This window comes from Rhipicephalus sanguineus, chromosome 10, assembly GCF_013339695.2.
Source record: "Rhipicephalus sanguineus isolate Rsan-2018 chromosome 10, BIME_Rsan_1.4, whole genome shotgun sequence".
Lineage (NCBI taxonomy): Eukaryota > Metazoa > Arthropoda > Arachnida > Ixodida > Ixodidae > Rhipicephalus > Rhipicephalus sanguineus.
The window spans coordinates 10,914,263-10,928,899 of record NC_051185.1 but is presented as its reverse complement, the minus strand read 5'-3'; the positions used below and the strand labels follow the sequence as shown (position 1 = coordinate 10,928,899).

Here is a 14,637-nt window from a genome sequence, read left to right as displayed (position 1 = left end):
AAGCAACAAGTTTCAGAAAAAGTTCTGTTGGGACCACCACCATGTCATCAGCGCGATATTCTGAAAGCGCTGAACATGTTTTTGCGCGATACAGAGCTCGACGAGAGACTGTAAATAGTTTTTGGACATTCAAGGACTTACTTCGTCGCCACTTTTTTCCATCATCATCATCCGCATCTTCTCTCCACTCTCTATACTACCACTCTCACCTTTCCTACTGCTGAGTAGCAGGCCAGAACATTGATTCAGGCCGACCTCTCAGCTTTTCTGCCATAATAAACCTTTTCTCTCTCTGATCATGCAACAACGGCTTAGTCTTCATTCTGTTTCCGTTTGTAATCCACGCATGTGGTTCTGGTTTACAGCAGATAAAGTTAACTCGCTATAAATATTCACATGTGATGAAAATGTTACTATACAGTTCTATTAACAAATACTTATTCAGCTTCAGATAAACGCTGTTATTCGCAGTGGCGCAATCGTTGTACAATCACTTCGATGTGTCCCTTGAATCAGTAAAGTAGCTAGAAATGTTTTTTTTTTGGGGGGGGGGGGGGTGAGGGGGTTCCATCGTACTTTATGTATGTTCGTGCGTGCGTTTGTATGTGTGCGCGTGTGTATCACATACAAAATTGAACAATTTCGGGAGGGGAAATGAATCCGCCCCCCTCTGGCTACGTCACTGCCATGAACGCATGTGCATCCCAAATACAACTCTCATGCCTGCTACCGCGTATATGTGTAATGCGAAGACCTCCAGCTTCAAAGGTTCCTACGTATTTTTTTGACGACGTCGTACTCGGGTTTCCGAATACCTGAGCTCGTTCGCGGGTTCGGTATGAGCTGTATAGGCACGAGACTTGGCGCATTCGACGTATTGCGTTGCTTCCGGGACGTCTAAACTCTATGTATGCGCTCTTTAAAAATAACTTGGCTCTGCGGTAAATGAATTTTTGTCGCGCGCTGATATATATTTGCTGTGTATTAGTTGGCAATCACACTACGGGAAAACTTACTGTAACACTATTGGCCAAACTTTGGTCGCGGGATGGAATACCGGCCGCGGCGGCCGCATTTTGCTTGAGACCCGTGTACTTAGATTTAGGTGCACGTTAAAGAACCCCACGTGGTCGAAATATCCGGAGCCCTACACTACGGCGTCTCTCATAATCATATCGTGGTTTTGTTACATCAAACCCCAGATATTATTTCTTTTTTTCTTTTATTCTTCTGCTGCGCTGCTCCACCGACAGCCTCTTCTGACGGCCAAAACAGTTGTAGCCGCGGCGATAAACGAGGAGAGAAAATGAATCGCGCCACGTGCGGGCAACATCTGTAGATGTCGCCCGCGCAGTCCCGAGCGCGGAGTTCTAGGCAAGTTTGTTGTCCTCTGCGCGTCACTGCGACGGTGTCCAGTGTAGCGCAACCAGAATAGAAACACAGAATGAACATGACCAGGATTTGGGGACATATGCACGTAGCGCCATCTGTCGTCGGGGACTGCGGTGGCCTGCCGTAACTGAATGGGAAATAGGCGAAAAAAATCATATCTGACGAAAAAATACAGATATCAAAAACGACTCCCAGTTCTATACAGCAGAGACTTACTTGAACATTCTGTTAAAATTACAGTGTGGCGCTACAAACTGCGTGGCTTCCCAGAGTGTTTAAAATTTTACAATGGGGCCCCATGTATTTCTAATGGGCGGTGTTCAATTGCCCTGGGAAGCCACACGGTTTGTAATGCGATGCTGCAATTTTACCAAAATGTTCCAGTAGGTCTCTACTATATAGAACCCCGAGTCGTTTTTGATAGCTTGCTTTTTTCAAGAGATATGATTTTTTTTCGCATATCTCCCATTCAGTTACGGCAGGAGGCCGTCGTTACCGCCGAGAGATGGCGCCACGCACAGATGTCCCCAAATCCTGGGAATGAACATAAAACTCGCGTGTCTTTTTCTTGTCCACGTGCTAGTCGTACTAAATCAGACGCCATTCTCTCTGACAGGTTTGTAGCACAGCAACACACAATCGACAAGACGATACACGTGGAGGTCGAACCCTTTTCGCAAATACGGTGAGCTTGATTGAAGAGCGCGGCGACTGTGACCAAACAGAAAGAAGCTGCCAAGCTGAGGAGTCTGCTAGAGCGCCCACAGTAGCTGTCCACTCAAAAGCTGTGCGCAGGGTTCTTCTTTGGGAGGGGGACGGGGGAGAGGGGGAGGGGCAGCCTGCACCCACTGCAGCTCCCCCCCCCCCCCCATCCTTCCGTTTACCAAGTCCGAAAGAAAGCGAGCTCTGCAATGGATGCAAAAATGAAAATCAAGCGATGGCGTACTGCTTACAACGGCCTGCCATTGGTCACCAACTTTCCTATGTAAAGGAGGGAAGTAAACAGTTCTTTGAATGCAACGGCAGGGTTCCTTGGCCGCGATTATCGTAAAAAAATGATGCGTAGCCATAACCCAGCGCATTAAAAGATGACGTTCAATAATAACGGGCTTAGTTGGTACGGCATCGTTCTTTTGCAGCGCTGTACTGATACACCAGGGCAAAATGAAAAGACTAGACGCAAAAATGACGTGAAAGGTCCCGTAAATGTGTGGGGCAGAATTGGCGCCCATCTTTAGATGATTATGAGGGGCGGCCGCCCCCCCCCCCCTCAACCGCCCCCCCTCGTGCGCACGCCTGTGTCCACTGTTCCCTAAAGACTGTACCAGAACGCAACACGTGTAACAAACTTAACGCATCTTTACTGAGGCGCACTATTACAGGCGCTGCTGACTGACAAGAGAGGTGGACGAGGACGGGATTCACGGGTAGAGTGCGAAATCCGGGCAGATGCAGGAGGTCGCTGTCACTGTAGCTGCGAGCTCGGATAACCGGTGGTGTGAGGCGGCGGCCAGAAGGGTGGCCGCGGGTGGTGGTGATGGTGGTGCTGCAAGCAGTCTGAGGAGGACGACGGATCCCTGACCCTGACTGCACCGCCGTGGCTCACTGTCATAGCCATCGACGGGTGCTGCGCACCGGCAGCGTGTTCCGTGCCGCCACCGCCGCTGTAATCCTGCAGAATATTGTCGATGGCGGCGAAGAACCTGCGTATGAAGGAAACGGGAGCGAGTTGAGGTTGGGTAGTAGGGTATTTGGGTTGGGTTCATGGCGACAGAGGCAACAGCACTGAATTATCCGCATGCCTATAAAGAAGGCATTGTGGCGCAATATAAGATAATTTTAGATTTAAAAAAAAGGACAGGAAGGACGCCATTTGAAAGCATGGGATTGTCTGTCTCTTTTTTTTTACCCACTTTCTTTTCTGCATTCTGTTTTCATTTGCAGCATACCTTCGTCAAACCTGTCGCTTCTAGTCCTCTATGGGCGCTGCTAGTTCTGTGCCTTAAATTTACAACGAGACAACCACCGTAGCTTAGAAAACGCACCGTTCCTTTATAATATATATGTGTATTCACTAGCAATCAGTTAACTAACGGACAAAGAAAACAGTGCTAAAGTGCGTGCTTCGACCGGTGTCGTGCAAATCAACACTTTCTGTAGCCGCATGAAAACGCACTTTGCCAGGCATTCTTCGGTGAGACACTTTAATATTTTCTATGACGTAGAAGTTCAGGGGAAGATGGAATCTTGAAGCGAGTAAAAATTCTTGGAACACGTGGTATCACTTGAGCCAACGTTTTTACAAGCGTGCTTATCTTCTCAGTTGCAGTTGCAGCTCTGACGAAGACGAGTCCGCTTGTCGAAATTTTGGCTCCAGCGATACCGTGGATTTTTCATCGCTTTATTATTTCATGATCTTTTCGAAGATTTAGCGAACACTCGACGTGGAAGTGGCTGGCAAAAGGAGTCATTGACTTATATCTGCAAAAGTAAGACGTTTATCATAGGGAGCTGCCACGTAGGCTAGTCCTCCCACTTGAGCCACTTGTATGATAAGGAAACTGACCGGCAGCTCGCTTTATCGGCAAGCGTCTCCCGAGAGGAGGGGAGGGAAAGGAAGTAGAGAAGCAATAAAGATTGCGTTTACATGTGAAAGCGATGAAGTTATCGGTATACCTGAAACAATAATACGTTCTGGCAGGCTAATTGGTTCATTGCGATAAACTTTCTTAGACCGCGCGAGAATACGAAGACACAAGTAAGAAAACATTCAGAATGCGCTCGTGGTGTTCAGAGTGCTTTCTTACCTGAAACAGCGGAATTAGGTGCGTGTGAAAAAGATAACCCGCACAGATTTGCTCACAATGCAAACAAAGCTGAACAAAGATAAACAAAGAAAGGCGAAAAAAAAAAGTGTGCGAGTTGGTTCGTGTTTGCAACCGCGCGACTAGGCACGCACGTAAGGCTCGTTCACACCTGCGACTAGCACCGGTCGCGCGACCAAATCGCAAATGGTCGCAAATGGCCGGTTTTGATCGAAACGCGACTGCTCTGGCTCAGTTGCTCGCTGTTCGATCTTTCAGTCACGCGAGTGCGGTCGCAAACCTCTAAACCATTAAGATGCGCAGGGACGGGACGCCAGCTTATTTTACGAATGCAGTGGCGGTGCTGGCAGACGTGACTTCGATGTGGCGACGGGTATTAGTCGCACGCAGACGCATGTGTGAACATCCGTCGCCTTCGGAGTCGCTTTTTAGTCGTCAGTCGCAGTCGGTCGCCCGACCAGTGTTAGTCGCAGGTGTGAATGAGCCTTAAGGTGTTGTAACCTTCGTTTTGTTATAAAAATGTGTGTAGTCGCGTTGTTGTAACTACGAGCCTGTAATGAACAAATATTTTTTAATTTTTTTTTTCTGTTCACGTTAAATTAATGACTGCATGCAAAGCACTATACTACTTCGAAATGAAAATGAACTCGTTTAATATGCCAACGAACCTCTGTGAAATATCCGGGTCGTCCAGCGACGTCAGTACGTAGTCCTCCTCTCCGGATTCGGTGGGTGCTTGCGGTGGCTGCGGAGCGTCAGGCGGTTGTCTGCACAGGTTGCAACGCGGCGATGGTCAAGTATATGCTTCGCGGTTTTGGTGCTTCCTATAGACGGTTTCGTTGTTTACAAACACAGACCCTGGACGGCTTCCGGTTTCGTGCACTGACGTAGCATTGGCGGGGAACAAAAGCCTTGGCGGGTAGCCCGCAGATTTTCAACACTTCTGACCCTGTGCCTAGCCAAATATTTCAAATAATGATGCTTCTAATCTATAGCCAACATTATAAGAGCTAGTCCTTAACTTATGCGCCTTCCTTTTATCTGAAGGCGGAAAAAGGGTATTTCCTTATTCTGACATAACTTAAAAACATGATTTCCGCTTCGCTGTTGAAATGAAGAACCGGAAGTTTCTTGGGGTACAACACGTGCTGCTACTATCGCAGTCTTGAAACCGTGTATACACGCCACTTGAATACGTGTATCTTAATCGAAGGATCAGCTCAAGCGAGAGGCCAACATCACCTTAAGATGCACTGCCTATTTCGCGAGAGGTTATATAAATATTATCGGGGCCGCCATATACCGATGTGAGTTTCGAAGGCTTCGCGACATACAAGAGGAAGGAAGGAGCCTGCCGTCCTTTTGAAGCTTCTGTTCTACGTGTGTCTAATCAACATTCAAAAGGAAACAGAATGTTATATAGAAACTTGAAAAGGAAACATTGACATCCATGAAATTGTTGCACGAAACTACAAAAGAAACCGAAACGTATTTCTCAGAAAGATTCGCATTTGATGAAAAATTAACCCCTGTCCGAGATTCGAACCCATGACCAACGGCTTTCCTTCTTGCAATACAAGGTAGAGGTTCAGGAGAAGTGCTTGAACAGATGAAAAATTCTTGAACAGGGGTTGTCGCTGGATTCAACTCTTCGACAAGTGAACTTCTCTTCGTCAGCAATTTTTTTTTTTGGGGGGGGGGGGGGGGAGTGCAGGGGGTTTCCAGCACCCTTTATGTATGTCCGTGCGTGTGTTTGTATGGGTGCGTGTATACATAAACATGCAATTTTTTTAAATTTCGGGGGGGGGGGGGGGGGTATTGAGCCCCTTCGGCTACGACAGTGGTTGCTGGAACATCTGAGCTAACTATGAGGCTAACAGATGGCAACGCGAGGGCGAATTAATCGACTGTTCGAAGCACAGAGGTGCTGCATATCTCCACCTTGCGGGATTCATAACAACAGATTTGATACAGAAAAACATATCGTAAATGTGTGTGTGCCGTCACGTCGTCATATTTTTTTTTTCGTTAATCGTGTGGTGTTTGGGATGTCACAGGGTATGAAATGACCTTACAGTATACACAGCATTTTTACACACAGCGCGAACGAACGAAACCACAAGGACACCAGAAGAACGACGCAACAAGAACGCTGACTTCACAACGTGTGAATATCCCCTTCAGACGTGAATTATAATCCGCTGTCTGCAAATGTGTCAAAATCGCAAAACAATTATGAGGCACTCTATATAACAATACAATAAAGAAAATGAAGTAATATCTTGTTTTGTGCGAGTTTCAGTAGAATTTAAATTAAATATTTAATTCTTCAGTCAGTCATGTCTCATTTTTACATAAACAATCAAACCGTAGGCTCGACTGAAATGCATGCGCTGTTTGTCTTTCGGCTGTACTCATTTTGAGCAAACAAAAATAATACTTTTAATGCTGGTCCTGGAACGCGTCAGGTCGAACAACCCGTTGAACATCGTAGTGCCTTCACTAAAAGTGATCGGCTATACACTCATACACAGCACACTGAAGTTAAGACAAGACACGTCGACTATGGGGAAGGTTAAATTCGTCCTTTGCGCACTGTATTTTGCACTTTCTTGGACACTAGTCTAAAGAACTGGCATAAGGAAGTTGCGTACACGTATGTGGACACTGCGCGTCAAAGGGATATGCAGATGTACCAAATCAATCAATTAGCTACTGTACTGTAGGTACCAACCTGCAGTGGCGACTTTCTGGTGGCCTGCCATCGACCGAGAGGATCTTGTCGATGACCTGGAAGACAGTGTCAGCGTGCATCTCGATGGCCGAAGACATCATGGTGGCCATGCTGCACGGGTCTGGCGCCTGTCACATAGCAACGAAGGCTCTCAATTAGAAGCAAACAACGAAAGCAGCAGCTGTAGGATTACTTCGAATGCGCGGAATTTTAACGCGCCAGCGTTAAAGAGCTGGTTTCACAGAAATTCCGGTGTCGGCGTCGTCGGCGTCTTTGGTTGGGAGCGAAAAAGCAGCGTTGGCCGTGAACGAAAATTCGAAGTAGATGCAAATGAAAATAGGAGCCGGAGGGCGTTTGCACTTTGGCTTTCCTTGCGGCGCAGTTTAGGTCTCCACCGAGAAGCGAATGCAGGCTAGCGATTGGGAAGACGGTTGTGTGTGTGTGTGTGTGTGTGTGTGTGTGTGTGTGTGTGTGTGTGTGTGTGTGTGTCGAGATGGGCCGTTGACATCCCTCGCGACAGCGATACGAGATCACGAGTAAAGAATGTGGGTGCCGTTTTCACTCACAGACTAGCGTAGCGGAGTTGTAGGAGGGAAGGAAGAAACAGAAAGGGAGAAGGCAGGGAAGTTAACCAGGACAACTTCCGGTTCGCTACCCTACACTGGGGAAGGCGAATAGAAAGATGAGTGTGAGAGAGAGAGGAGGGGAGAGAAGGAAAAAAAAGAGAGGCATTGAATTCACATGCAGCGTGCGGGATTGCACCACAAGTCACAGGCGTTTGCAAAGCCCACCGTGCTCAAAAAGCACAAGAATGATTTCACTGCCCTGTGGGCCGTCGAGAGATGTGGGCGGTGCTGTATTAGCACTAGAAAAGAAACTTGGGACTAGTGGGCGGTAATTCGTGATGCAGGAACAACGGCGCTAAAAATAGACGAGGACATAGAAAGACACGACACAGGCGCAGGGCTGTAGTAGCACCTGCACGTAAAGTGGCCGATCATTCAGACGCCGCAGTGCGTTGGAAAGTACTTGCAAGGTAAATGTAAATGGTAGCGAAGCTTCCATAGAAACCCATACGTTCAGAAAATGGCTGCTCATCAGCTGCTCATGGGGCTTAGCGCCATCTGTGTGAGGAGGGAACACTTCCGGCGGAACAAAAAATAAAGCGGATGTGACGCAATATCCGGTAAAAAAGTGACGTCATTTTGTTGGCCCTAGCGCGAAATTTGACCTCAAAATATTCTTCTTAGGCCCCTGATCGCTAAGGGGTCGCGCTACGGCGAGCCGGCAAGCCCTTGGCGAATGCGCTTGAAGTCAACGCTAGCTAAACTAATATCGACCCGTGACTAAACAGCGGTGTTTAAGTGTACCGTCATGCAATTCGCCTTGGTTTTACCAGGAAACTTTATTCTTTGAGCTTTTATTCTGCGTTCGTGTCATCTTCCGCAGCGTGAATAATGTAGGCAACAGCGTACCTCTCATGTCTGCAGCGTTGCTTATTTGCTTCGCACATGCGCAGGGGACTTAAAGAGCGCATTGCATGTGTGCTTCAGTTCCAACGAGAAGAAATGACGCCTGGTCACGCCAAAATAATGATATTTCAGTTTTATTCAATGGCCACAATAACGCAATTACACACTCTACACAATGAGCAAGGAATGTCATAATATGTACAAAAAGTGCGTAGACTACGTGCACTATGTTTTGCCTTTTGTTCCGATAAATTGACCTTACGTGTAACGTATCAAGACATGCGAATTATAGTGATTGTAGCGCGACAAATAACTTAGCGATCTGCTCACCGATAACAGGAAATATAATACGCACGGCGTGTTCACGAAGGAAACCGGGCAGCAGAAATACTGATTCATGAAAGTCCAGCAAGCGCACTACTCCGAACCGTTGCCCCGGTGTCTTATCTAGAAGCGAGGGCTCGCCAGGCGTACGCGTGTTGCTATTGCATCCTTGGAATACCACATCGTTTCGTCGTTTCCGCGAGTACCGAGGAAAGCGCTCGGCGTGAAATGTTAGCCGCCTCGTGCCGTTGTCCGTTGAACACCGTAGCCAACACGTTCACCAACGATGAAACGCACCTCGCAACTTCGCGCACACCAAAATAAAGTTCTCACCAAATAATTGACAGAACGCATGCAAGTGCGAAACACCAGAACACCTGAGGGGGCGTGTCGCCGCAGACGAACTTTACGCGCGCCTTTCCGAACACTACAAGGACTGCGTCGCAGAGCAATGGCATGTGTCATTCTTTAGAGGGCGCTAATAAGAAGATTTTTGATAATGCATATACATTTTCATGAATTCTTTGTACACTGGATCTAAATAAATGTTATTCTGAAATAAATCTCGGTCATAAAATATAAATATTATTTTGTTGTTGAATGAAATTAGGTTTTTTGTTATTAGTGTTTGTTCCCACCACACCTAGTCGCGCTTCAATCGCTACTCCCATAACTCCCCATGCTGATGTCGCTGACAATAGGATCTGAACCGCTTTTCGCCCGAAGCTTCGCGACCTATTTGGATAGACCTTGGTACTTGTCTCTCCGAGGCAAAACGAGGGCAGTGGCACAGCAAGTGTTCGATGTTTTCTTCGGTGCCGCAAACATCTCATGCCGCACTGTCAGTCATTCCGATTAACGTTGTATATGCCTCCGTACATGCGTAGTATTGTGGTGCTAGCCAAATACTGAGTCGCCGGTGGCGGGGGCGCGCCACACTGTTCCATTTACGTAGCCGAGTATAGTGACGAACTTCCTTTATCGCGTAAGCAAAGGCGCACGTAGCCGTTGTGGTCACGTGGGAGGAACTGTTTCCGCTGCAAAAAGCACTCGATTCCCCAGCGAAGGGTCGCCTCTTTTCGTCTTTGCCCGCTCCCTTCGCTCTCGCGTGTGACAGCATCGGCAGAATTCAAAATACGCCCGTTCGGCGTCATACATTGCTATAGACAAGACAGGGAGCACTAGGCGCTGCACTTACGCTTCAGAGTGATATACGTTACATTCTTTTGAAGGTGAGCTTTTATATTTCTGCACCTCGAAGTTGTGGCGTACCTGTCGGTAGTCTGGCGTCGAAGCCACCGTAGTCGCTGCCGTAGCCGTAGAGACTCCGCAGAGGCACTCGAATGGAGGGCACGAACACTGCCACACGCTAGCCGCTGGTCCGGTGCTTCCAGCTCCCGGAGCCACGGGTGACGTCACTGGAAACAAGAAATGTACGCAATTTTTACGCAATTGACCTCGTACGCAATGGACGCAAGTGACCTCGTACCAAATGCCCGCGCCGATGTTCGGGCACCTAAAACGAGACATCCGGGAACACGTGCGAGATCATCCAGGCATCGTTACGAGATGGAAAGGAGAAAATTCGGGCAATCAACCCAAAAGCATTAAAATGTGCTGTCTTCGGCAGTCAAACCTTCGTACAGGACCACATTTCATACCCTGGCTATTACTTGATTACCTCAAAAAACGTAGTGAAGGAGTAGAGAGGGAAGGCAGGGAGGTCAACCAGACGCGTGTCAGGTTTGGTATCCTACTCTGGGAGGGGTGGGGGGGGGGGGGGGGCTGAAGGGATTGAAAGAAAGAGAGGGAAAAAGGTACTGTCACGGTGCATTTAGGCCTGTCCACTACACGCCGACAAGACATCGCTTAACCCGGTCGATTTTAAAAACATTATCAATGTCCGCGTCACTTCGCTGGCCTGCGACGCGTAGGGCCACGATCCTAGGACCTTCTCTTCCGAGAACAGTCTGTCGTGTAGTTTGTTCAGCGCATTGCGTAGAACGTTGCGTTTGCTCACGAATCGATCGCAGAAACACAGTATCTGTTCTATCGTTTCGTCACTGTTGCACGAGTCACACCTGGAGGTACCTGCCATTCCTATGCGACAAGAGTACGCCTTCGTAAAAGTCCCTCCTAACCACAGGCGGCACAGTAAAGTTGCGTCACGGTTATACAAAAAGGGAACGGGGTGGGGTTGGCGTCGGAAGTTCCGGATCATCATCAGCCCGACTACGCCCACTGCAGGGCAAAGGCCTCTCCCATGTTCCGCCAATGAACCCGGTCCTGTGCTTTCTGCTGCCACGTTATACCTACAAACTTCTTAATCTCATCTGCCCACGTAAATTTCTGTCTCCCGCTCGCGCGTTTGACCTCTCTTGGAATCCAGTCACTTATTATTAATGACCAGCGGTTATATTGCCTACGCGCTGCATGCCCTGCCCATGTCCATTCCTTCTTCTTGATTTCGACTAACATGTCCCTAACACCCTTTTGTTCCCTGACCGACTCCGCTCACTCCTTGTCCCTTAAGGTTACACCTATCATTTCCGTTTCCATCGCTCGCTGCGTCGTCCTTTTTGTAAGCCTCCAGGTTTCTGCTCCATAGGTAAGTACCGGTAAGATGCAGCTGTTTATACCTCCCTCTTGAGTGATAGTGGTAAACTACCATTCATGATTTCAGAATGCTTGCCGAATGTGCTCCATCTCATCATTATTCTTCTAGTTCCGGATGTGCGGCCGTAAATAGCGTGGCTACAGATCTACTCACCAATCGGAGCGGTCTGCCGGTGAAAGAATGGTTGTACAGCGGTCTCCGGCCTGGGGACCTTGAGCAGCCCGTCCAGCGGGCCGCGCCATTCCCTCGCCGAGCGCTGAACCTGCGCACCGTTTGGAATGGAGGGCCATGTGATTCATGGTGACGAACACCAAGACACGCAGTATTCCAGCGCGGTGTCCGCATAACAAATGAGATGACTGCGCGACTTGCAGATGGACACCGGGTCCAAGTGCATACTTCCGCAGTGTCCTCGGTGAAAACTGATGTCTCGCGTAAGTCGTGCGGAGGTACACGAGCCCTCCTACAAGTATTATTACGCGGCGACAGGCACGGCCACAGCTTACTCTAAGTCACGTCGTTATACATCATGCTACATCGTCACTGCTCTGAAGTTCGAGATGTGGCGCCACTCTTACTTTCAGCCGTATTAGACTCAGTATTAGACTCCTCTGCCATAGTTGTGTCCCTTCTTGAGGACAGTGATTTTAGTCACTGATGGGAGAAATTCGGCCTTGTTGGTAAGACGTGAAGCAATATTTAGCGCAAGTACCACAAGGACGAGAAGGGACGAGAAGGACGAGGAGGACACAACTCGTGCTGTGTCCTCCCTTCTTGTCCTGTCCTTTGCCCTAAATATCGCTTCATGCCTAGTTGCTGAGATTTGGAAAACAGCGCGTTACCTAAAGATACAATACGACAAAGTACATGCTTATCAGTGTCAGTCAAAAGTCTAGCGAGTTCAAGTATCCAAACAAGTATGTTCAGTGGCTTCCGGTCTGGTCACGTAATTACGTTGTTTTGGATTAGTGGTTGCAAGCGGCTTTCGTATGAAAGAAGTGAAACGGCACTTGGTTATTGTTCTGCCGGCGCTGATTAGCTTGTATTTACATTGCCGTATACTGTGCGTGCAAGCGATACACAGACACACTGCGGTACTGTGTGGTGGGTTAGCATTGTGGTGTAACTTCAACGGGTCAGTTTCTGAACGCCACCGTTTACTGTTCCAGTAAGTTGTTCAATGAGAGGGTGGGAAGTTAGTATTGAAGTGCGAATGGTAAACAGAAACAGCTTCTACATTTTGGTGCCACTGCAACAGCATAGCTGCAGTGTTTTTTCAGTGAGGTTTACGTCAACGCGTGTCATAAACTTGAGCATGCTCTCGCGATCATGAAATCAGCCAATGACCATATCCTATCGATGACGTCATTTACCGAGGGGAGTGAGCGATTTCTAGCTATCTTTGAAACGTAATCGTTAATTCCCTGCCGAGTACAGTGACATAATATTTGGCTCACGTCTTCGCAGATGCCTCGACTGCCGATCGGCAGTGTTTGCTGACCATGTTCAAAAAGTGTTGCAGGTCCTCTTTAAAGTTCAAGAGGTATGCGATGCGGGCTTGCTCGTAACACATCTTCACTAGGTTTCGTTGTAGCGCACATAAAGGTAGAATACATGTAGCCACACATAGACACACTGGGCGCTAGGTACATAGACACATAGCTCCCTGTGTGTCTGTGTGTGCCTACAAGGAAATCCCTTTTAAAGGAAGCCAGCTGGTCAAAGTCAGTGCGACGTGTCACACTATATACGGCCTGCGTCATATTCACGTCGCGGTTTTGGCCCGTAAAACACCATAATTTAGCTCTGTGTTATGGCTAAGAGTGACTTTCACTAAGTCATATTTTTTTTCGCATCACAAGCCTCTTTGCGACAACTGTGGTGGAGACATTGCAACGCATCTTCTGCGACTGTCCCTTTGAATGCGCAGAGACAATCCCTCACAGTCGCTCTATAACTCGCCTTGACAACAGACCGATGACGGCAGCAACTATTTCAGAATGTCGTCCTGAGAATTCATCGAGGATGAAGGCAACGAAGGTGTTGCTACAATTCTTGAAGACAACAGACTTGCACCGGCGGCTATAGACTAATGGCGATATTGTGACTTTAAGGAGTGCGTCTTTATGTATGTGTGCTCCCCCTCTCCCTCTTTCTCTCTACCTCTAACTTTCAAACTCCACCGTTCCCTTTCCCCAGTGTAGGGTAGCATACCAGTTTTTCTAGATTGGTTAACACCACTGCCTTTCCCCTTTCTCTTGTTCCTTTATTACCGTATTTACTCGAATGCAACGAGAGTTTTTTTCCAGATTTTTGCTACGGAAAGTCGACCCTCGCGTTGCAATCGAATACCAAAACTACTGTGTTTTCTTCCTGGACGCAGTGAAAAGTCACCCCCGCGTTACAATCGAGTAAATACGGGAGGCCCGTAGCCAGAGGGAGAGAGACTCTGAGAGCCCCCCCCCCCCTCCCCACCCGAAGTTCTGATGGAAGGGGGTGTTCTACCGAAAATAAATAATGAAAATAGGTGTTTTCCTAAAATTTTCAAGGCCTCCAACAAGAGCCCCCCCCCTAAAGAATTCCCTGGCTACGGCCTGATATACGGCATAGCACGATAACCAGTGCGCAACGTATAACGGATGCGCCGACGCTGTAGGGAGATTCCATTCCGAATACACGCCGTTTCCATGTTGCTTCCGCTTACGCAGTCGTGCGCGCGCACACCGCTGCAGCGATCGTGTCGGCAGCGTCAGCTGTTCGGTGTAGCCGAGCGTGCAATGGAAGAGCCGAAAGGGAGCAGCGCCGCTCGTCGTCGTCGTCGTCGTCGGTCGGTGAGGAGAAAGGAGACGCGGCCAGCTCATCAGGCTGCGCAAACACGGCCCTGCGGGCGCCCGAGAGATCAAAGCGCTAGCGCGACCCCGTCGGTCGGTTAATACGACGCGAAGGCAGCACGCTGTCCGCACTGCAGCGGCATTACAGCGGTAGCACAGCGGCAGCGCGCCATCTCAGGTCGCGCTAAATCAGTGCAGTGGGACGAAAACTATAGACGCGACGCAGGCCAATCAAAACAGCGGCGCCATTAGAACACGCAGCGTTACTCATTAAGATCGGTAAGGCAATCAACGCGTAATTGGAGCTCAATACACATTACCAGCGAAAATAAAACAGGGACGAAGAATTCAGCACACAGGAATATCGCTAGTCCTTCGTCACTGTTTTATTTTTTCGCTGGTAATATGCATTCAAGTCAAGATCAAGTAGCCTAACTTTTAG

General features: G+C 48.4%; 1 protein-coding gene across 1 annotated transcript in view; it reads right to left on the bottom strand.

Moving 5' to 3' along the window:
* Positions 1 to 2,740: 2,740 nt before the first annotated feature.
* LOC119407023 (transcription factor glial cells missing 2) overlaps positions 2,741 to 14,637 on the bottom strand; it is a 31,762-nt gene continuing 19,865 nt past the window's right edge. Inside the window, exons 4-8 of the mRNA XM_037673848.2 lie at positions 11,518 to 11,626; positions 10,020 to 10,165; positions 6,952 to 7,079; positions 4,886 to 4,984; positions 2,741 to 3,095 (exon numbers count right to left, since the gene is read on the bottom strand). Coding sequence (XP_037529776.1) covers positions 2,858 to 3,095; positions 4,886 to 4,984; positions 6,952 to 7,079; positions 10,020 to 10,165; positions 11,518 to 11,626 — 720 coding nt within the window. The 3' untranslated portion in view covers positions 2,741 to 2,857. The remainder of the gene's footprint in view (positions 3,096 to 4,885; positions 4,985 to 6,951; positions 7,080 to 10,019; positions 10,166 to 11,517; positions 11,627 to 14,637) is intronic.